The sequence below is a fragment of the Sesamum indicum genome, linkage group LG11, assembly GCF_026168435.1.
Source record: "Sesamum indicum cultivar Baizhima isolate 11 linkage group LG11, ASM2616843v1, whole genome shotgun sequence".
Classification (NCBI taxonomy): domain Eukaryota; kingdom Viridiplantae; phylum Streptophyta; class Magnoliopsida; order Lamiales; family Pedaliaceae; genus Sesamum; species Sesamum indicum.
Window position 1 is genome coordinate 9,681,282 of NC_142667.1, and position 22,904 is coordinate 9,704,185.

The following is a 22,904-nucleotide window of genomic DNA, read 5'->3' on the forward strand; positions in this document are numbered from 1 at the left end:
TTTTTCTTTTTGTTAATTATCAACAGATTCAGTGAGTTCTAACTGATGTGAGGGTTTATATGTCAGATGGAGACAAACCTTAAGAGTGTTAGATATAATTTTTTAAATTATAAGAGATTTACATATAATTATACCAAATCTCAGGCAAGAAGAATGTAATTAATATGTAGCTACCATTTAGCGGTGAAATTCAAAGTCCAATTGAATTATCACCCAACATAATTATTTGAGGTACAATTTAGCTATTTTGAAACATTTCTAGGAAATAATTAATAAGTGTATATATATATATCCATGTAATAAGAATACATTAGTAGTCGCATTATCAACCACCAAGAGGACACGCTTTAAATGCAATCACAAGAGTCTTGTAGCGTCGGTGGGCTTTTTCCCACCGTTTGCTGTTCCCATCACACCAAACATACAATATCTTCTGACTCACGCTTTTAATAACCCAACTGCTGTATTGTTATTTCTTCACATTCAAATTTGAAATTTATGGCGTTATGGGTGCACGTTGTAATCAATTCCAACACCTCTCCAGTTTTTATAGCAAAAATTTTGAATAATTTTTCAGAACTTATTGGCGGAATATTATTACTTTTGAATTATACTTTTTATGATATAATAATTTGATAATATCGCCGAAGGGTTAATTATACTTAGATCCCTTATCAAAATGTGAAATTATACTTTCCTTCAGAAAATATTTGAAATTATACTTATACCCCTTCAAGTATTCTTCCTTTTTATACTCGACACTCTTCCGTTAGGATTTGGACGAAAAATGTTAATGTTAATAAAGAAATTACATAAACTTTTTATTTTGTCACTCATTTAATATTTTATTTATATTTATAAAGGGATAAATGTAGTACATATGTGGAGTACGGTTAATATTACTGCATTTTTTCCTTATTATAAGTATAAAATTATTACATGAGAATATTAAATGAGGGGTAAACTTAAAAATTTATGTAATTTTTTTTGCTAACGTCAACATTTTCAGTCCAAACCCTAATAAAAAGGGTCAGGTGTATATAGTAAATTTTCGAAGAGAGGGTGTAAGTGTTTTTCAAAGAGGGTTTAGATGTAATTAACCCTATTATAGAACTTTAAATACTGCGAACAAGTTATTGAGTCTAAAACTTCATTACATGGAAAATTGGATTTTTGATAGCATACAATAGAATGTGTTGTACTTTTGTTCACACAGTTTATTAACTTAGCATATTTAGTACCATAAAAAAATTGTAGCATTTTTGGTGCCATAGGATAAAAAATATGGCATATTTAGTCCTATAGGATATTAATGTGCATAAAAATATGTTGTCCTAAAGAGGCCCAAACGATCCAAAAAGAATAAAGAAACGAGAGGCCCATAACATCCTATGAGGCCACATCATGAGGACGGCCCGCTGAAAAATTACTAGGCTCAGCTTAAGAGAGAAGCCCAATTTGGTCCAAGAAGGAGGCCTGGTACAAGACCTACTGGACCTCAAATCCACCTTTCAAGTCCAGCCCAAGAAAGGAAAGCATCCCCAAGAAGCTGGACTTCTTGACCTTGAAAGGACTCCTTGCAGAAGTAGGAGTCCTCATGTAAAATGAGTCATCCCCCAACTAAAGACGTGTTGCTCAAGTCAAGGAGGAGATAAGATCGTGCCTTATCCTTAAATTTTTTTTCGAAAAATGCAGCTCACAAACAGAGTCTTATGAAGAGGGACTCCGTCTCTATAAATACGGGCAGCATCCCCCCAATAGACATATTTTCAAGAAGCTAGAAACTGTCTTGCTATTTCGCTGCAAACTTATGCTTTTGCCATATTTTTTTACTCACGAAATTCTTGTTTTTATTTTAATTTCTCATTTCAGTACTCCTCAACAGGGACACTTTCAGTCCTACACCAGGCATACCCTTCAGTCCACCAATAGGGACACCTTCAATTTATCTACGGGGACTCCCTTCAGAATCTGAAAAACCATTCTCTATTTTGCCTTAGCATTCAAATTGCACTCTTAGCACGATTTCTCTCACGAAATTGCTTACTTTATCATGATTTCTCCTTACATTTCATTTTTTACGATTATTTTTCTCCTAAATCCAATACTAACTTGGGCATTAGAGTGCTAATCCATTTTTTGCAGATCCCCCCTTTAGGATTTGCATTTGCTTTGGCCCAACTTTGAACATAGTTCATATCAATTGGACCCGTGCATTTTTTGAATGCATCAGATATAAAAATTGTAGCATTTTTGGTCCGAAATGTTACAAATTTTTGGCCTATGAGACAAAATGTGCTAAGTCCATAAACTATGGGACAAAAAAGTGTGGCACCCTATATTGTGTGGGACAAAAATGCAATTTCCCCCTTCATCATAACATATTTGTGAATATATCAATTAATATTAAGGATAAATTACAACGAGCACTTCTGAGACTTGATATAATTACAAATAATATCTGTTATTTGAAAAATTATAATATTTCATATTTGATGAAATTATAAAATCTAAGAATGAAGGCCTGGAAATGATCACTTGCCCCTTATTGTTCTTTTTTATTAATAAATTGAAAAAATTGTAACAAAAATTGACAATGTGAAATTTCCTTCTCACCTTTCAATCCACAAATAATTTTCATAAATTATTCTTGAATATTTAGCTGAGGTGGTCATTCACATATCCTTTGAAAGTATTAATAGACAAGGATTTTTGATTTCGAATGATCAATAAACTAAATTAAGGTTGTATTAGTTAGACATCCTTAATATTGCGTACAAGCAAAGATTTTAAGATATCATGTCAATGCAAAGATCATAGTACTGAATCTTTCACACAGTAGTGAGAACAGCCACCTCCTAAAGGATAGTCTAGTAACTTGGACTCAAAATTTTCTACGGAAGATTTTGAGTTCACACAATAATGAGAACACCAACAGAGAGCTACTGAACATGGATCTACCTGGGTTAGAACAAATTGTTAGCTGAAGAGGGGAAAGTTATATGATTTTCGATATCTAGTCTCGAGGTTCTTGATTTAAAATGTTTCAGACCAACCATCAGAAGTTGGTTTTATAGCCTCCTTCTAATGTATGGTCCAACTATATGGGTTATCTAATTGGTCTGTGGACATCTGTTGTGATGCTAAAGTGATGATGTAATTAGTCAGCACAACAGATATATATGCTAAGGATGGATATTTATTATATTTATCAAGACAATATTGTTTTAATAAAGATTATTGAATAGTTCCTACAATCGCCAATTCAATTGACTTTCTGGTTACCTATTCCAATATAAAATATATCATATTTAAAATATTACTATATTAAAAAATAAAATATGAGCAGTTTTAAGTGTATAAATCATACAATATTTATTTATTAATTTAATAAAGATTGATAAATCTTACAGAATATATTATAAATATATGTAACAATAAATTTAAACAATAAGGAATAATTATGTAAAAATATACAATAATTAGCATATAAAAAATAATATATAATTTTCTTAAAATATATATTTTTTCGTGTTAACATTCCATGTTGACTATATTCTTCTTAAATAACAAAAGATATATTATTAAATCTTGATATTTTTAGGGTCAACTTATTCCATAATTTTTAGTAATATTAATATCAATTTTATATTAAAATCTTTTAAATTTATAGGTTATACAAGATGGTTGAGCATGAAGACATATATTGGTTGTAGGGTAAGTGGTAATAAAGGCTTCTATAGTCTTAGGTCACCTATGTTCAGATCCCTTAGACAATAAGTTTTTTTCGACCAATGGTGTGCGTCATATCACCGCCACATCATCAATTTTCCTCGCCCAGTTGAAAATTCTAGCAAACACGTCGCAAATTTTGGTTAGAAAATTGATTAAAAATCTTAAATCGGACCACATTTACATATTTTTACAAATTGAAGGACTTAAAGAACTAATTAAAATTAATAATGGATAAAGTTAATTAAAGAAGGGAAAAAAATAATATATTCTTGTAAGAAAACACATATTATCATTTAAACAATGATTCAATGATATACTTTTACACATACATTTAATTTGTAATATCCAAAAATATAGATATAGATTAGAAAGAAAGGAGTTGGGCATTGGTCGGTTGAGCGTGTCCGTATATGCTTTCCCGGGTTTTTGGCAAGCGTTGAAAAATGCAGCCGTTCATTTCCACATACTAAAAAATCCAAAATTGACTTTCCCTTTCCCGTTCTGTTTTCCCTTAGTGCAGATCAGACATGCACCCCACGTCCCATTACAACTCCCCAACGAAAAAGCTACTCCAAGATTCATCTGCACCCTTTCAGCTAAGGGAAGATCAGAAAAACCCTTTGTGTCGTCTGTTTCCTGCAGGAAGGGTTTTTCCTTTTCCATGTTGTTGTCGGAATCTTGATGAACCAAAATTAAATGTTCTTAGTACTTGTTCTTTTCTAGCAGCATTTGATCATCCAAGATGGTTAAAGAAGAGGGCGGCATACAAAAAGCCAGGTCCTTCCACTTTCGGAAGATGTTTGATCGACAGTCCCATAATGTCGTTCATGAGCATGCAAGTATAAGAATTGATGAAAGAATACAATTTATGAATGAAAGTGCAGCAGTGGCAACTGCCTTCATAGTTGCTCAGCAGATTTGCCTCTCTCCACTGCAGAAAGATGGAGCTAAGAAAGATAAGCAGGCTTCAGGTATTATTCCATGTCATGTTGATTAAATTCCTAAGGCTTCAAGATCGACGTTTTTGCTGGTTTTTTTCCAATGCAAGTACTTATCTTTTTCGATCAGTTTAGATATGGAATTGATGAAGGAAAGATTTTCTAAGTTGCTTCTGGGAGAGGACATGTCTGGTGGTGGGAAGGGTGTTTCTTCGGCTTTGGCCCTCTCCAACGCCCTAACGAATCTTGCAGGTAATCTCCGGAAAGGATTATCTCATGTTTTTGTGATCCGGATATGCAGAAGCAAATGAAAGAATAGGACTTCATTTGATTTAATACGTTGTAATTGCATTTCACCCTCTTCCTAAAATATAAATCGACAGAAATCTCTCTAAAAAAGACAATACGACGCCCTGAACTTTTAAAGAATGAGCCTGTTGCCACCGGCTTCAAGGAGTCGTGTCGCGTTGTTTATTTTTATTGAGATGCGTTTTTTTTTCTATTAATGTTTTCATGCATGAAGGGGGTCGTTTGCATTTAGCCCTTTCTTTGTTATACCGACGTTTTTTATAATTTGAATGGATCATCTTTTTGCTTGTTCTTGTCCGTTCAGATGCAGATCATGTTGCTAGATTGTAATAATGTATCCAAACTTTATGCTTGTCTCTAGCAAATAGATGATACTTAATTTGATCAAAATCTTTGCAGCTTCTGTTTTTGGGGAGCAACGGAAGTTAGAGCCGATGTGTGCAGAGAGGAAGGCAAGGTGGAAGAAAGAAATTGACTGGCTTTTAGCAGTTACAGATTACATAGTCGAACTCGTTCCTTCTCAACAGAAGTCGAAGGACGGGACTGATATGGAGGTAAAGTTTCACTGATCAATCCTATATGTTTGTTTGTTCATCCCAAGAAATGGAGCAGAACTACATTTTTCAAGACAACCTGTGTAACTTCTCGACATGGTGACATTAATTGCACGTATTTTTCGTGCCTCTGTAGATAATGGTGGCACAACAACGACGAGACCTTCTTATGAACATTCCGGCCTTGCGCAAGCTTGATTTAATGCTCCTTGTAAGGATATCCTAACTCCTCTTCCTGAAGTTTTACTTGTATGTTAATGAAAAATAATTCTTGTGGTTATGTTAGTTTGATTATTATATATGTATAATGATGATGAGCAGGATATCCTGGATAACTTCACGGATGAGCAAGAATTCAGGTACGTGTCGAGAGATGCAGATGAGTCCGAACAAGGGACCCTAAGTGATGAGAAATGGTGGCTACCGACTGTAAAGGTTTCCCCAGACGGCCTATCAGAAGAATCGCGACAATTCTTGCAAAAGCAAAAGGAATCTGTAAATCAAGTCTTGAAAGCATCCATGGCGATAAATGCTCAAATACTCGCGGATATGGAGATCCCAGATAACTACATTGAATCCCTCCCTAAGGTGTGTAAATGAACTTCAAGATTTTGTCAAAAACTAGAAAGGAAAAATCAAGTATGACACAGTTTTTTGGCAAACATTCATTTGATCTTTGTGATTGTGCAATCTTGTAGAATGGTAGAGCAAGCCTTGGTGAATCGATCTACAAAAGCATTACTGATGAGTTGTTCGACCCCCTACAGTTCCTTTCGACAATGGACTTGTCATCAGAGCTCAAAGTTCTTGATCTAAAGAACAGAATTGAGGCATCTATTGTGATATGGAAAAGGAAGATGCATCACAAGGATGGGAAATCTTCTTGGGGTTCAGCTATAAGCTTCGAGAAAAGAGAGCTTTTTGAAGAACGAGCAGAGATGATTTTGCTCCTACTCAAACAAAAATTCCCAGGAATCCCTCAGTCCTCACTCGAAATAAGCAAAATCCAATATAATAAAGTAAGTAGAGTTCTTGCAATCCACAAGCTTGCACACACAAACACACATATTCCTTATTAGAATTTACATACAAAGTTTCGTTTGTCGCCCTACAGGATGTAGGCTTGTCTATACTCGAGAGCTATTCAAGAGTGCTGGAAACATTGGCCAACACGGTGATGTCCCGTATTCAGGACGTTCTGTATGCCGACTCTATGGCTCAAAATCCATCACTTGCAGCGGCGACACCAAAGCAGTTGGGCGATTCCATGCCATCACCGACTTTGAGTTGCTACTCGAGCCCCCTGGCAGAGGCAGAGAAGTTGTGTTCTGCTGCAGAGACACCAACTTCAATGAAACTTTCAGATTTCATGGGGTGGAAGATGGGATTATCTGAGACTGAAATCAAGAAGAATCATTCATACTGTAACTTAGAGTCTTATGCTAAGACTGAAGAGGACAATATGATGGCCAAGCCTCCAAATATTACCACTAAGAAGTTTTCATATATTGACAAGATTGAGATGACTGTTTTGAGAAGTCCGGCAGCTCGCCATTAAACACTGATGAACAATGAAGTGATGTGCAAAAAGAGGTGGTAGAAAAGTTTGTGTTTGATCAATTGCATAGATACTCAGGATGATTGAAGAGTCAGTTGAGTTAGTTTACAGACATGGCTGCTCATCCTTCCAGCCGTGGATAGGGAAGTATAAATCACTCGTATGTCGGCCTCGATCAGAGCAAGACCAGTTTTTCTTTCCCTTTTTTCTTCCCCCAACTTCTTGTGTAGTTTTTAGGTGGTGGGATCTTGTTTACATGCTGACATTTCATTTCTTTGTTTGACACGATGACTGTTCTCATGGTTTGGACAACATGTTTCTTGATTATTCTGTTGTATTCTTGTACTAACATAAGATCATTGATTGTAGGATAATATTAGATTTGTTAATCCTTAAGCCACTGGTACATTTAAAGATGATCTTCACTTCTCCAATGCATGTCTTCTTGCCGTTTGTCCCAATGTTCTGTAAAGGAAATCGATAGTGATTTGTAACATGATTTGCTTGAAAAATGCAAAACTGTGAAGTCAGTCATGGCAACCATGGTTCTATAGCTACAGCATTGACAACTTTAGTACTGGAATTTATTGCAATTTCAGTCCTTTCGATGGAAATCAACAAGAAATATGTCCAAGTAATTGTGAATTTTTGTGAATTAAGGATTTTTTTTTTCCCAAATAGATACGAGACCCATCTCGAGGCGAGAGATGACAGTGTCTTTGATAGGATCATTATAAGTCTTGTATAGTGCTGTCAGAATATTCAATAAGGAATGTGGATTTCAAAAGAGGATCCGTCACCTGTGAGTATATAACAAATATTGTGTCCAAAAAGAGGTACATTTTTCGTTTAGAAAATGCTGTAAAATTATGAATATTGTGTTCCAAAAATTGTTCCAAACTGCGAACCAAAATTTTTAAAGGGTGCCGATAGAATATGGTAGTGCAATGGTGAACTTGAAAGATCATTAATTTGTTATATCACAGTAGAAGTTGTCTCCTAAGGTACAGTTAGAGAAAGCAGTGAATGCAGGGCTGATACATCAAGATGAAAATTGACATTTCCCAGTCTCCACATACTTTATGCAAGAATTTGTTTACCACGCCTTATAAGCATTGCAATCTCCTTGTTCTTTATCAGTTTCCAATTTATCATGCTACGTTTTACCTTCTGAGCCTCCTGCAGCTGCAAATACGTTGAGAACAAAACACATGTAACATTGATATGCAGATGGAAAGTAGCATGCTCAAACGACGAACAAGAACCGAAAAATTCTTGTTCATGAACAGTACACCAATCACATAGCAAGTATAATATTGCACTTGCCAAATAATTGGTTCAGGTTCGACCGAGTCAGGATCTACAACTAGAATCCGGCCACCTGAAGGCTGAAACTGGAAAGTTTTTCATTTTTTTTTTTACCTGAAACTGGAAAGCTGAGTGCTCGGCTTTTGGTGATACCGGTAGGCCTTCATGTGCCGGCAGCACTACAAGCAAAAGGGATAGAAGATTTAGACAAACACCTTACTTACATGCTCAATTCTTTTGAAACATTGCCTGGTTTGTCAAGATTTAAGCAGAAATAGGTACGATGTTTGTAGTCTCTGACTGCCCCAAGTGCAGGTGAAACTCCACTCTTTCTCTGCATGTTGCTGTTTGAACTCTCAACCAGAGCTGGCTTGCAATGATCAGTTAGCCGCTTGTTCGTCTCGCACGCGTTACCTTCCTTACCCTTAGCATCATCGCGCTCAGAATCCTTGTGCACACTACACGAAATATGTCGTTCTATCACGGTTAATTACCACGGCCAAAAGCGAAAGATCATCTTTCAACATAAGAGTTATTATTCGGATATATAACCTGCACACCGTGGTCATGAATGCCGAATCTTGTAAACCTGATGATGCACCACCGAAACAACACATCAGGGAAGAAACACGTACCGACAGCCAGCGAATTTAAACGACAGTAAACTGTTACGTACGCAGCGATGTGTAGCGAGAGTGGAATCTTGAAAAGTGAGCAGTCCAGTGAAGTCTTGGGAGGCCAAGTTTGTGAGAGTGTTGTTGGCATGTCTCAATTCTCTTTTTCACATCACAGACAATTCACTAAAACATGGCAATCCGCTAATAATAATAACGGCTAATTACACGTAGACCCTCTCTAAAAATTCAAAATTATATGGTTTTGAAATCACACTTACACCTCCTTCAAAAATTCTTCGTTAGGATTATGATGAAAAATACTGACGTTAGCAAAAAAAATATACATAAATTTTCAATTATTCCTCACATGTAATGTTCCCATGTATATTTTTTGTACTTACAAAGGAATAAATATAATATTAATATATGGAGTGAGGTTAATATCATTGCATTTTTCACCTTATATGTACAAAATTATTACACATAAATGTTAAATGAGGGGTAAAATTAAAAATTTATATAATTATTATGCTAATGTTAGGATTTTTCATCCAAAGGTGTAAATATGAATTTTTAAATAAGGTGTAAGTATAATTTTAAAATCGTTCCGGAGAAAAATATAATTTCATATTTTTAGAGAGAAATTAAGCATAATTATCCCTAATAATTATATATTAGAAATAACTGACCTGCTTCAGAGTGCCAATCTTGTGTTCTGTCTGAGGAACTGAAGTGGTCTTAGAAACAGTGTAATCAAGAATAGCTGATATGCTTCCGACATGATCAACCAATGTAGCCACAGCTCCGGATACGTACTCCTTTGTGTTTTCCACAATGCTGCATTATTAAGAGATATTTACATATCCAACGTCACATACAGGGTAAATTACAAGGGCCCGTCTCGAGATTTATCTTAGTTACAAATACCTTCTTGTTGTTTGAAAAATTACAAATACCCCTTACAATAAGCAAAGATATATAAGTTGAAAATGTCTTATTTTTTTCTAAGAGGTCAAACCAGAACATTTATAAGCTTATCTTGCAGAAGTCTACCAAATACTTTACGGCATCTGATAAGCTCCCAACATTAATTATAAAATATGGGGGCACCACTCAACAAGGAGATTGGCGCCCTGAAGCAGATCAGTTATTTGCAATATATTATTATTAGGGGTAATTATACTTAAAGTCTCTCTTAAAATGTAAAATTATACTTTCCCCTAAAAAAATTTGAAAATTACACTTACATTCATTTTAAAAAAAATTCGTTTACAACTGACCCCCATCTATAAGGTTTAGACACAAAATGCTGACATCAGCAAAAAATTACATAAACTTTCAAATTTACCCCCTCATTCTGCATTTCCTTAATAATCTTTTTTTAATTGTAAGATGGTAAATTTAATATATATATATATATATATATATATATATGATTAAAAGGGTGTAACTTTGATAAAATATTTTTCTTGAATTATAGGTATTGAATAAAAAAAATAGTCATTTTTTAATATTAAAAGTAGCTATGTTTTGTACATTTTTTACTTTCTATATGTAGAATGGAGTGTACACCATTATTGCATCTATTTAAATAGCCTAACAGAAGGGGATAACTAGACATTTAACATTCTCCGTCGACCCCAACGAAGGAGTTTTCATTGTAAACGAATAATTCTTAGAGGGAGTGTAACTGTAAATTAAATTTTCTTTGAAAAAAGTGTAATTTCGTAATTTTAGAAAAAATTTAAGTATAATTAACCATATCCATGCGTGGATATACAAAATCAAAACCTGAGATATGTTTAAGCAGCATTGCGCATGAACGAGTTGGACCCAATGCGTCCAAACCTTAATTAAATATATGGCAAATACAATACATTTATCATGTGATTGTTGTACAGTTAAAAAAAAAAAGCGACGAATCACAAAGTAAGTGCAATACACATATTATGTAATTGATTTGATTCAACTAAACATGAATAGTTGAAGAATAGTTGAGAAAAAGGACTTACAGTCTCTTGTGTTGGGAAGAGAAGAAAGCTGTTTCCCAATAATCAGCAGCATGGTATAGCTGAGAACTGAAGTCCCTTAGCTCCTGCAAATTAACACCACTTAATTATTCCAAAAGAAGCAGAAAAGGAGTAGCAAATATGTGAAAATATGACCAACTTTGAGAGATTTGTGAAACTCTGTTGCACTATCAACCAACAACTTTGCCTCCTCCTCCATTCTCTTATCCCTTTCTTTTACTCAATAAAAATCAAACCAACTCATACATCACTTTCTTCTTCTTCATATATACTGCTAAAAAGTTTTGGAGTGGTCCATCAATATTGTGTTCTTTTTGCATATATTATGTTGTCTTGTAGCAAAAATGTCTGTGGATGAAGATAATGCGCCACGTTTTTAATGTAATTTAATTTTTTGTGATATTATAAATGAGCAAATTATTCTCCTAAAAAACAAATAGTAATTTACCCTCTTCTGTTTTTTAAAATAAAGAATTTACTTTAAATTGTTTCATTTTAAAAAACATAGGAGGGTGAATTACTGCATTTTAAAAAACACAGGAGAATAATTGCCCATTTGTAATATCATAGGGGGTTGCTTGCATTTTTCTCGTTCCAAATTAGTACTTTTTTTTTCCCCTATGTTCGTAAAATTGTTAATTTAGTTCCTTTTTTTTTAAGTAGAAAATTGTTTCTGTATATTGAATATGATGTAATTATCTTATGCAAACTATAGACTCTTTTGAATATAATAATAATATATTGCTTAACTTAAAGTAACAGTGTCTTTTTTTCATTTCAGTTGTTAAAAAAAATCAAAATTGTGAATAAATTTTTTTAAAATTATCTAATATGAAAATATAATAAAGTGAGAGATTGGGGTCTCGTGAGGCAGTTTGTTTGCATATGGAGTTGGAGGATTTTGGAATGACAGAAGAAACAAAGACAAAGGAATATTAATGTGAAGAGGCCCGTGACTTTCTCTTCTTTGCTTTTGACTTTGAATTGATTACATGCACCACAACTTTATTCATACTTTTCATATATAAAAAAAAAATGAGTTTTTTGCTATATTATAAATGATTATAATTTATTAATCGTGATTAAATTTATACTAACAATCATAATTAATTAAAATTAGAGTAAAAATTTAAATTTTTAGCACAGTTAATTAATATTCGTCAAACATTGGCCATGATTTTAGACATGACTAATGTTTTGGCCGCAATTGCAAAAATAACAGCTAATGGGTGTTGTAAAATCATGATTGATTTGTATTTGACACGATTTTTTTTCTTTTGGCCATAATAGTTAATCGTTGTAAAAAATTACATTTTTTCTAGTGTATCTGACAATTTGACATAGAATTTTGAAGTGTAGATGCTATAAATGCTCCCACGAGCGAGTTTGTCTCTAAAGTCACTCGACTTCTCGTCTTCGTTTCTTGATCTTATCATCTGTGAAATTTGTATTTTGTATCACTTTAAATTCTCGATCAGCTTTCCAACAGAAAACGTCGTCGGAATATCAGTTTTTTTAGGGCAAAATGATTAATTAATTCAAGTTTTATTTTGCACTTTAGTCCCTTGAAACACCTGTACTACACCTTATTCCATGGTAAAATTTGAATTGATCATTTTTCTCTTAAAAAAATTGAATTTTTGATAACTTCTTCACTGAAAAGTTTATTAGGGGATCAGAATGAAGCAAAATACGATTAGGTACCTAACATCATACTAGTTTTTTCAAACTAGGACATGAACTAATTATACTAACTTTGTACATAGTTAGATGAACTTTCGTGCTTGCCTCGACTTACACTTAAAAATTTTATAGGCGTTGTGTAAAGCACACAACCGCTAGATGTGGCTCTTCCGCGGTTTTCGATCAACTAGACGAAAACTAATGACCTCTTAACCAACTTCCTCAACCTGAGAATGAGAGAGAATCTACTCGTTCTAAAACGTTGGAGTTCTGGTGCTGTACAAGTATGTTTCCTTCTAAATAATAACCAAGGCCTCAGACTTCATCAACGCCTTAAATTTGGAAATCAATCAGACAAGCTCCAAGATTCTCTGCGGCCTCAAGTTCTGAAACGATCGAACCATGATTCTTGGACAAAGATGATAGTACGACAGTTTTCCCACTTGAACTTAGTTCTTGAAGTTGTGCTTGTCTGTGATCATGGTTGCCGTCTCCAGCCAACTGAGGTTCAACCTGATATTTTGGCTGTCCGCTGATACTTCTTTTACTCTTCTTCGGGTCAGAAAGATGGGAATCTGTGGAGACGGTAACATCATTAAATCTTTGTTTCATCTGTCATACACAAGAGAGCATCAACGGAGATATGCTTTGGAACATAAACATTCATATCGTGCCCATGAGAAAAGAAAATTGATTTCAGTAACTCCTAACTAAGACATCTTAACCGGTGGAATGTAATAAAGCACATTATCCTTGAGCTGCTTGGGAAATAGTGCCGAAGCAAACTATTCTTGAATGTTAAACCATGACCATAATTTAAAATAAATCCTGCACACCTTTCAAAAGGGGAAAACATATGAATATTAATCTCGATTATTGGTATCCAAAGCTCATGAATTGACAGTCAGCAGAGACAGTTTGATGCTATGAAATATGAGGGGCAAATGGCCATTACAGGAAAATAGTGCAAGATATGGTAGAATGAGTTGAGAGAGTGAACTTAGCAGAATGTCATCTATAAGCATGCATTTGGTTGTTTCTAGTAAGTATGAACAACGGGTGTCCCGGAGCTGGAACCCATGGCATATGCTTTCAGATTATTGTGTATGGTGCAATCAGGAAGTGTTGTTATTCTGAACTAAAGTTGCAGAGAAAACATTGTGTACAAACCGTTCAAAGTTAGCCCAAGTAGGAAATGTACATGTTAGATGAGATGTTTGCCATGAAGGTAAAGTACATATGAAATGGAAACAATAACACATAGCATGTAAAGTTGGAGTCTTTTGAAATAGGCTTTACCAACAGAGCTAGGTCATATATATAAATATCTCTGAGGTAATCACAGAAAATATGACAGAAACTTAAAGAGTATTCGTTTATACAAACCAGTGCTATAGAAGACAATGTTATCGGCTATGTGAATCTTGGGTATATGGTGAGCTAGGTGACTGACAAAGAGGACAATGACATGTGGCCGTAAACCAGACAGCTTCAAGAATATGAGTGGTTTTGATAATTGAGCAAATTGTTTTGCTAGAGCAAGACTTTTAATAAGAATCTTGGTTATTGAATGCACTATTAAGATGACACAGAGCCCTAAAATCCCTATATAGCTTATGGCTATGACATCATAATACATAATTTGAGTTTCATATACTAAGTTAGATAACTTATATTCTATCTACCTCAATATTTTACTTCACAAATATTCAATACAATTTGCAATACTCGTGAAAATTGAAAAAGAAAATGTAATCGGCGTGAAGATTTATTATTAAAGACAGGGGAAAAGTTTGCAATCCGTTTATAAGAAAACATGTCACTTCCATCCGCAGATGTTCATATTTTCTAAGTTCCTAGCTGTATCAAGCATTTGTGTTGAGAAAGACAAATATACCGACAGTTAACTCTGGTCAAAGGTAGGCTGGAGGACATAATTTTAACTTTATTGCCAGATATAAAGTTTATGTAAGAAACAGAAGGAGAAGTTCCATTAATACAACTTAAATAGGAAAACTCGATTTTTTGCAGCATGAGGTTACCTTTCTCTACATCTGAATTATCTTGCTCCGTCAAGCTTGAGTTTGCACGAGTACAGCATAACCATATTCTTTCATCCTCATTTTCAAGTTCGGACACAACGGGAATATGCCAGTGACCTTTTTCTGATTCCTGTCAAGTTAACATCGATAGAAATGGATCCAATTTCTTAGAGACTTTAAGATAGATGGGCAGAAAAACTTTTCAAACTGTTTTAAGTGACTCTTCCCTGGATAAGACCAACTTGCATATGAAGAGAAATTGTTCCGAATCAAATGACAATTTAACATAGATAGAGAAAACAGGAGAATATTGTGTCCCCGAATGATACAACTTGAGCAATTGAAAAAAAAAAGACTAAATTAGATCTTGAGCAAAAACATAGACTATCAGAATACATACATGGAAATACTTATGTCACATAGGTCCTTAAAGAATTTCCCCAATACAGGAAAAGATTCCTGTATTACAATAAGTTTATACTTGTCTAATTTGGTTGATCGTGTTTCATTCGTATGAAGAATACAACCCTATACCCATATTCGACTCTATCAATGTCTATGTTGGCTAAAAACTTGTACAAAAATGCAGGCCATGAGTAAAGTGAAACTAACCTGTATAACGACAGAACATGGAGGCGGCATGCGAAATATTGGACCAGTTTCAGTAAAGCTGAAATGAACCTTCAGTTACACAAAGGAGACCCAATTAGAATGATAGAAGTTATAAAGAAGTACCATTCGTATTGGTAGCTCATCAAGGTTTTGATTAATCGATAGTTAAAAATGGAGATCAATTAATCAATAAAGACAGATAAGAACTGGTGCTAAGTTTTAACAGTCTACAGCACATTAAAGCCACTATGATGATCAAGCATAGTGGAGCTTCCAGTCTTACATGTGATTCTCAACCAATAACAAATGGGACAGGTAATAAAGCAGGATTACATATGCACCAACTTGATTAGCATTTTTGCTAGACTTTGAAACAGTACAAGTGGATATCAAGAACAATATCTCCATATTAATGAAAAACAAGACACAAGAACTCTGGTGCTAACTATATTTGTAATTACTGAGAATAACGTAGCATCAGTCTCCAACACTAACTCACCTGATGCCTTTCTTTCCACTTAGGGAAAAAATCGGTGCCCAAAAGTTGAAACAGGTGATCTCTCATTTCATCGTTGGTCACAATTAAGCATCTAAACTTTATAGCTGCATACAACCAGTACCTAAAGAACAAGTTATTTTCTATTGAACTTGAAGACCAAATGGTCATAACTACAAATGAAATATACCAGTAAAAAAATCATTATATGCGTTCTTACCAATCATCATTTGATCCAGTAGGAGTTGCATAGAGAGCATCAGCATTTCTCCACTTCTCTATCAACGCTTTATTGAAAGGTTCATCCATCTTCTCCCCCGTAATACGTCTATTATGCAAAACAATGAGTGGCCATTTTCTAGATGGAAGCATCTGGCGGATTCCATTCACAACAGCATTGACCTGGCGATGGCAAAGTATAATTAGTAATTAGACATAATAGCTGATACAAAAAGAATCATGGAAAATCAGTACTCCACCATTTGTTCAGCAAAGCACTTGCCTTAGATGGTTTGAATCTTCTTTGGCTGTAAAGGCCAACATTTGCAGCATCCACCACTGCTTCAAAAGGTCCATAGTAGTCAAGCCACTTCTGCAAAAAAATATTGCTTTCATTTCATTACACTGGCCTATGGATCTAGGAAGACAGAAGAAAAATATGGAACTGGCATACTTGAAATTTCTGAAAGCTTGATTTTTTCTCTCTCTGCGCAGCTATAGCAGCCACTGATTTTGCAAAATTTTCAGTTTCCGCTGGATCAAGGTCAATGGTAACTAATTTTGCTCCACAACCTTTGCATAAGCCATCAGAACCAACAGGTGAATGGCGGATGGTCCATTTTCCTTTACCTAACCAACCCTTTCCATGCCAGCCACCTCCTCCATTTTCCATTGCTCGGATGATTAGTTCTTGATCCCATTTTCTTTTACCAACCCTTGAAGCTACCTTGCTCTTAAACCACCTCTCGATTAAATCTGCTGTGGCTGGTGAGACCTGCCTCACACTTGTTCTAAGCTTGTGCAGAACATAGTAGACTTTGTCACTCTTTCCAGCTTCTATACTCACTTTCAGAAGTGCTTCCAGTTCAGGCTCCTCTGGATAGACACCATGCTCCAGCATGTGTTTTTCAACCATAAATGCTTTTTCAACATCTCCATTACTACAGAAAATAGCTAGTGCAGGTCCATAGGATCGCAGTCTAGGATTTATGCCGTATTCTTTCATTTGCTTTACCATATCAAATGCCATATCACCATCATCAAAAGCCATAGCCATTCTTGCAACAGATGTAAATGTTGCTTCATTCATTGGGACTTTTTCCACACGCATTTCATTGTATATCTCAAATCCTTTTTGAAGTGCAATTCTCTTCACATCTTTACTCACTTGAATTCCACAACCCTTAGTTCCATCATCTTTACTATTTGAATAATCAGCATTCTTCTTCATAGATTCAACCAGACCTTCTATAGTTTGCTGATAAATCTCCATGGATCCATTAACAGAATTTCTTAGATCCTCTTTTCCATTACTCGAATTACTATCAGCCGCTTTCTCTGGAATACCAACCATATTGAAGTCATTTCTCTCTGGACATCCAGTAACAGGTTCCCCTTCCAAATTTTGTCCAGAAAATTCACTTCCACTGTAACTCCTTTTTGCCATTTCACAAAATTCACTCCGTGAATCAGAACCCAGAACTGAACTCTCCTGGAATGAGTCACCAGCACTCAAACTCCGGCCACGGCTCCCGCTTTTTGCAGGCTGCACAATGCCAGTAGCTGCAGAAGAACATAGGTACAAAAGAACAGCATAGTGATACTGACCCATCTTAATGCCTTCCTTCCTGGCCAATTCGTACAGCTTAATTGCATCCACCACATCACCCCTTTTTGAGCATAAATCCAACCCAATCCTCAAATTAACTCCTGGTGGATCAACTTTAGGTTTCTTTGTCCTCTTCTCCCTCTCCTCCACTTCCACTCCATTATTTTCACATTTCATACGTCTCTTATCCACGTCCGCATTAACCACTTTTAAACTACTAGGCTTATCAGCATTTTTCACCAAATTTTTATCCTTAAACCTCATAGAAGATACTCCTGAACCCATTTCTTTTCTTCTTTTGTTAGCATGTCTATCCTTCAGTATAACTCTTCTCTCAATAGGTTCCTCGGCACGAATATGGTTTCTTTCAAGAGAACTTTTACCACCCCTTTTACTTATATCAGTAAAAAAAGAAAACCCAGAAGCAAAATCAGCATTAGCACCAGTATTAACATCGTTTCTTGAGAGTTCTTCGGCTAAGTCTCCAGACAACCTCGTCTCCGAGTGAGGAGCAACGCGTACGTCAACTTGGAGTTTGAGTGCGTGTTTTGTGGGTGAAACATTGAGAGAATCAGATGAAAGGTGGAATTTGAAGGTGTTGAGCGTAGAGGAACACTTACAATGAGAGAATGAGGAGAGCTGGAGTTGAGTTTGTTGCAGGGATTTGAAGGTGAAGGAGGCCATTTGTGGCCGTTACAGCAACTCCCTATCAATGTCGGGTTGGATTTATATTAGTATTTATCATTATCATGTTGGAGGAATCAAGACAATACCAGAACTGAATGAAGCACAAGTGATTGCACAAACCCGTTTGCGTCGTAAAGCTATATTAAGGGCGATTGCCATTATGTACCCTCGAATTACTGCGATTTTACATTTTTGCAACATAAAATTGTAAAATAGCATTTTGCACTTTTCAATAAGGAAAAATGCATTTTGATCCTTCTGATATGAAAATTGAACAAAAAAAATTCATATAAATAAAAAGATAGCGATAATTTACTTTATTTTTTAAAATACAAGAGGTTAATTTATTAATTTTTTTTGTATAAGTATTTTTTTTTTTGCTCACATCACATATTACATGGAGTACATTACACTTAATCCCTTTTCAATTACATATTTCTTGGCAGCACTAGCATGCATCTTTTATACCTTTTTGTAGGAATGTACGTAGCCGATGTAAATAATTTTTCAATCCAACCTAATATTTACAATTTTGAAAAACTTAGCCCAAGCCCAATCGACAATCATCAAAATTATACTTTGCGGGTCTAATTAGGTTGGTGCAAGTTGGGGCAATTTTTGTGGTGTTTAGTATAGAATCAATCACGTATACAATCGTATTAATATTTTATGACAATTTATGCTTTTTTATAATTATTTATCATAATAAATGCATTTTTCTATAGTGATAATTAGCAAAAATATATAAATATGATGTCAATTACAATATGTAAAATGTACTTGGTTATATAAATTTAGTATAGAAGAATACAAATAATATAAAAAACTTACCAATTATTTTAATAAGATTGTGAAAAAAATCCTTTTTTCAAATTAAATTGATTATAATAATATATAAATATTAAACACATGTTATTTAAAATAAAATAAAATGATTATGCAAACGATATCTTCTATGTCAAGTTCTTATATATATATCAATGGTATATAAAAAATATAAAATATTATCAAGAACCAAGAATGAATTAACTAATTGCCCTACCTATCTTGGGGTGGTCTAAAGGTGTGGCAGCGTCATTAGGAGAAGTAGCTCCTAATGGATCGAGGACTAAAGCAGTGTATTGCAGGATGCAAAACAAAGCAGTTCACTCACAACCAATATAAGGGTGCTCAGAATGAGTGTTGGGCGTTCTTTTCGGTTGATCCTTGATGACAGATGCATCAAAAGGAACTCCCTATGCAGGTCGAGCTAACTGATTTCTAAAACACTACAAGTCATGTTGTTGATAGACATGAATAATACCAAAGCAGCATAAGCATTTTAGAACAATAATGGCAATGCTCCCAAATTTCTCTGCTATAGCTAGTCGAAAATTGCCTATCAACCTTTACAGTACCGACAATTTCACCTCGTGGAGAAGCATACAAAACAACAGCATCTAATGAAAAGCAAGAGTTGCAACCAAAGGAATAAAATAGACCCTCTTTGTAGTTGATGTTATTGCGATTGACCAAGATCATTTTTGTTTCTGAAGGCATAAGAAAAGAGTAAAGCTGTGATCTACATCACTACTGATCAGAGATAAACACTTGCCCCAGCAAAGTCTTGCTTAGAACTATAAAGGCATTGAGATACCTGTGAAAATTCAGGGAAAGAATGCATTAACACCAAGGCCCATAGTACAAAGTAATTCTTGAAAAGCTAGAACATCATAAATCCACCAGGTCATACATGCTAGTGTCAAGTTGACTGTAACAGTGAAATTCCCAACAATGGGAGAGAGAGAGTCATTGACTTTTTTCTGTCTAAGAGCATACTTTAACGAGAAATAGAAAGAATTTGACATAGACTAGAAGCTTCCAATTACTTGATTTATTTTCTTCCAGTACTACGAAATTATTAAAGAACTTCTATTCTGGCAGTGTAAGTAAACAGTCATTTCATAAGCACATAAGTGTAATAGGCATTACCATCACGAGTAACAGTTCGTAAGAGTAGTAAAAGAATGCTAACTACCATCACCTTCCTTTCAAAGGCATTTTCATCCTTTTAAAAGGTTCGACAGCCCAACTCACGCTTAATGTCAACAACTTCCAAAAGAAAGGAGAAGAGACAAATATAAATCGTCTCTTTTTGGTTTTCTGACCAAAAGCTTAATATTATTGTTTGATAATGCTGTTGAAAGGGTTAAGAGATGATCTTATTTTGTTGAGGCATTTTGTTTTGTGTTTCTTTAACAACCTCACAATTATAAAACCTTTTCATTGTGGTAAACTGCCTCAATCAGTCACTCACAGTTATGACTATGCATGACAACTTGCAATCACCAACATCTTACAAAACCGGGCATAAAAGTAGAAGCGATAGGCATGATTTTTATATGACTGACCACAGCTTCATCAAATTTGTTAGAATTCAGGATATATCAAAAGAGGTAGAGATTACACAATTGTAGAGTCTTACTCTAGCTTAAGCCTTCAGTAAAATTTCAATTAGATTGTTCAAGGTATTAAACTAGGATATAATCCGCTGGTATTATTTGTTTTGCTGCTCATCCATGTGAGAGAGAGAGAGAGAGAGATGCCAAGTCCAAGGTCAGTCTTCAACTATAGTAAGGATGGTTAATGGTTATACTTCCATTAGCAATTGTTAACTTGACTCCTTATACTATATTATCTAAGAACAAAGAGTTTGGATTTGGAATGTCATAAGGGGAGTCCCCGGTCCTCTTTCCAAGTTAAAGTTGCTGGCTTCTGAAACTATACCTTATCTACTGCCTAAGTTTTATGAGGATTATTTGCCACTCACTATAATGTTAAATGAGCATCTATTAGAATGAAAAAGGAAAAATAGGATTCTTGTCCTCCAACAGAAAATAACACAAAGTGCAGTAACATTTTAAAGCCCAAAGCAAGGTTTTGTAATCAAGGGATAATGTTTACGTTAAGAATATACACACAATGTCACCATAGATGATATTGACTATACTTTAGGAATTCTTTGTACAGGTTGCAGAATCTGCAGCTACATTACTAACACAATCTGTGGCTCCAAGACAACTGAGAGATAAGGAAGCAGTTTCGATTGCCAATTAGGTGCCAAGTAAATCAACTTATCATTTACATACTAATATAAGATGATGCTCAAATTGCACGAAATTAGGATTGGAACATCCCCCAGTTGATTTAAAATGTCATGTAGTTCCAAACTCAACTATAATAGTAACCCAAGAAACAGAAAATGGTAGTGAAAAGTATACAATGAAGCAATAATCATTGTTCCATAAGCCATCATGAATTCACCTCTCAGTCTATTCTATGTTGTGATGGTGTCAGAACATTTCAAGTAATTAATTTCATGTAGAAACATTCATCATGAATTCAATCTTCAGTCTATTATGTTGTGACGGTAAAACAATTAAAGTAATTAGTTACACTTCCGAGACGAATAACCACCAATTACCAGGGTAAAGAAATCAGCACCTCGCAGCCCAGAAGAAAGCATAAACTACTCTCACATTAAGTTCGAAATCACAACACATTAATCACAATAATCAGGATATTAGCGACCACCACAAATAGAGGTGCATAAATTCAACTAAAAGCAATGAAGACATACACACCTTGAGGAACTAAACCCCATGCCTGCGACTCTAAAGACAAGCTTGACTGCAATCGCGCAGAGGCAATTGCGCTGTGCAACGGCATCATCGTCTCCAAGCTACTCAACTCCACCGGTAACCTAACAATCCAGCCCAACACAGCAAAATCAGATAATTACATCAACTATACTAAAATAAAGTTCTCGCACAATGTTGGCGCATAGCGCACTAATTAGGGGAAAAAATTCCATTTCTTACCGTGAGATGAGAGACAAGCGTCTATTAACGGCGGACTGGGAGGCAGATTTCAGCAGAGAAGAGTTGTTGGACAAGACCGAAGTATTCTGGGAGTTGAGCTTGAGAGCAAAAGGTTGTAACCGAGATGATAATCTGGCGACAATTCTTGAAGACGCCATAGCTGCTGCAGCAAAAGTGGGAAAGAGGCTACTAACTGTGGAGAAATGGGAGAGGGTTTTACGAATGGCAGAGGAACCAATAACGACACCGTTTTAGCACGTCGTGTGGTAAATTGGAAAAGAATTGGGGTAATTCGCGTGAACCCTTTGATTTTGTCTCTCATCAATTTACTTAAATCCATCTAAATTGTAAGAAAAGCTTATCTGGTTTTTAAATAAATGTAATGGTGCCCAAAAAAATGAGTTGACTGATTGGCTTCTTATCAATGTAAGCAATGACAAGAATGGTTTTCAAAAAAAAAATGTAGTTTTTAATTTCATATAAATTTATTTATAATTATAGCAAACATAAAAGAATATGAATATAATTTACTCTTTTATAATACATTGCATTTGAAAGTGATGAATTTAAATACAGAAATTTCAAATCCTTAATGATAAATGTTTTGGGTAACATTGCAAATTGCAAATTAACTTGGAGTAGTTTAA

General features: G+C 34.9%; 4 protein-coding genes across 6 annotated transcripts; 1 reads left to right on the plus strand and 3 right to left on the minus strand.

Annotated features, from left to right (window-relative positions):
• Positions 1-4,189: 4,189 nt before the first annotated feature.
• On the plus strand, positions 4,190-7,421 carry ROPGEF8 (RHO guanyl-nucleotide exchange factor 8). Its single transcript, XM_011095295.3, has 7 exons — positions 4,190-4,706; positions 4,809-4,925; positions 5,382-5,536; positions 5,673-5,747; positions 5,858-6,124; positions 6,235-6,555; positions 6,651-7,421. Exons 1-7 carry the CDS (start codon positions 4,478-4,480, stop codon positions 7,092-7,094), a joined length of 1,608 nt encoding a protein of 535 aa, XP_011093597.1. The 5' UTR covers positions 4,190-4,477; the 3' UTR covers positions 7,095-7,421.
• A 624-nt stretch (positions 7,422-8,045) lies between these two features.
• LOC105173524 (uncharacterized) lies at positions 8,046-11,348 on the minus strand. Its single transcript, XM_011095296.3, has 8 exons — positions 11,189-11,348; positions 11,032-11,114; positions 9,709-9,856; positions 9,079-9,178; positions 8,955-8,991; positions 8,685-8,860; positions 8,517-8,581; positions 8,046-8,279 (listed from the first exon to the last, which is right to left on the minus strand). The coding sequence occupies exons 1-8, from the start codon at positions 11,246-11,248 to the stop codon at positions 8,175-8,177; spliced, it is 774 nt and encodes a 257-aa protein (XP_011093598.2). The 5' UTR covers positions 11,249-11,348; the 3' UTR covers positions 8,046-8,174.
• Positions 11,349-12,681: 1,333 nt separating this feature from the next.
• LOC105173525 (proteinaceous RNase P 1, chloroplastic/mitochondrial) lies at positions 12,682-19,057 on the minus strand. 3 transcript variants are annotated; one of them, XM_088875678.1, is made up of 7 exons: positions 16,556-19,056; positions 16,385-16,471; positions 16,103-16,284; positions 15,886-16,006; positions 15,387-15,455; positions 14,775-14,904; positions 12,682-13,307 (listed from the first exon to the last, which is right to left on the minus strand). In XM_088875678.1, exons 1-7 carry the CDS (start codon positions 18,392-18,394, stop codon positions 13,066-13,068), a joined length of 2,670 nt encoding a protein of 889 aa, XP_088731804.1. In that variant the 5' UTR covers positions 18,395-19,056; the 3' UTR covers positions 12,682-13,065. The 3 variants fall into 3 exon arrangements, with proteins under 3 accessions (XP_088731804.1, XP_011093599.2, XP_011093600.2); XM_011095297.3 differs by having other exon boundaries at positions 16,385-16,474; positions 16,556-18,720; XM_011095298.3 differs by having other exon boundaries at positions 13,207-13,344; positions 16,385-16,474; positions 16,556-19,057.
• Positions 19,058-19,736: 679 nt separating this feature from the next.
• Positions 19,737-22,503, minus strand: LOC105173526 (uncharacterized). The gene is made up of 3 exons (XM_011095299.3): positions 22,258-22,503; positions 22,021-22,139; positions 19,737-20,033 (listed from the first exon to the last, which is right to left on the minus strand). The coding sequence occupies exons 1-3, from the start codon at positions 22,413-22,415 to the stop codon at positions 20,014-20,016; spliced, it is 297 nt and encodes a 98-aa protein (XP_011093601.1). The 5' UTR covers positions 22,416-22,503; the 3' UTR covers positions 19,737-20,013.
• Between the last annotated feature and the right edge of the window lie 401 nt (positions 22,504-22,904).

What these genes read in the sequence shown, in the direction of transcription:
- ROPGEF8 (XM_011095295.3), top strand. Translation starts at nt 4,478, where the DNA reads ATGGTTAAAGAAGAGGGCGGCATACAAAAAGCCAGGTCCTTCCACTTT. An exon ending in GAAAGATAAGCAGGCTTCAG is followed by an intron (nt 4,707 to 4,808) that starts GTATTATTCCAT and finishes CGATCAGTTTAG; the next exon opens with ATATGGAATTGATGAAGGAA. An exon ending in AGCTTGATTTAATGCTCCTT is followed by an intron (nt 5,748 to 5,857) that starts GTAAGGATATCC and finishes GATGATGAGCAG; the next exon opens with GATATCCTGGATAACTTCAC.
- LOC105173524 (XM_011095296.3), bottom strand. Translation starts at nt 11,248, where the DNA reads ATGGAGGAGGAGGCAAAGTTGTTGGTTGATAGTGCAACAGAGTTTCAC. An exon ending in TCTTCCCAACACAAGAGACT is followed by an intron (nt 9,857 to 11,031) that starts GTAAGTCCTTTT and finishes TTAATAATGCAG; the next exon opens with CATTGTGGAAAACACAAAGG. An exon ending in TTCATGACCACGGTGTGCAG is followed by an intron (nt 8,861 to 8,954) that starts GTTATATATCCG and finishes TATTTCGTGTAG; the next exon opens with TGTGCACAAGGATTCTGAGC.
- LOC105173525 (XM_011095297.3), bottom strand. Translation starts at nt 18,394, where the DNA reads ATGGCCTCCTTCACCTTCAAATCCCTGCAACAAACTCAACTCCAGCTC. An exon ending in ACTGGATCAAATGATGATTG is followed by an intron (nt 16,007 to 16,102) that starts GTAAGAACGCAT and finishes CTTGTTCTTTAG; the next exon opens with GTACTGGTTGTATGCAGCTA. An exon ending in AGTGGAAAGAAAGGCATCAG is followed by an intron (nt 15,456 to 15,885) that starts GTGAGTTAGTGT and finishes GTGTAACTGAAG; the next exon opens with GTTCATTTCAGCTTTACTGA.
- LOC105173526 (XM_011095299.3), bottom strand. Translation starts at nt 22,415, where the DNA reads ATGGCGTCTTCAAGAATTGTCGCCAGATTATCATCTCGGTTACAACCT. An exon ending in CGCTTGTCTCTCATCTCACG is followed by an intron (nt 22,140 to 22,257) that starts GTAAGAAATGGA and finishes CTGGATTGTTAG; the next exon opens with GTTACCGGTGGAGTTGAGTA. An exon ending in ATGGGGTTTAGTTCCTCAAG is followed by an intron (nt 20,034 to 22,020) that starts GTGTGTATGTCT and finishes GAATTTTCACAG; the next exon opens with GTATCTCAATGCCTTTATAG.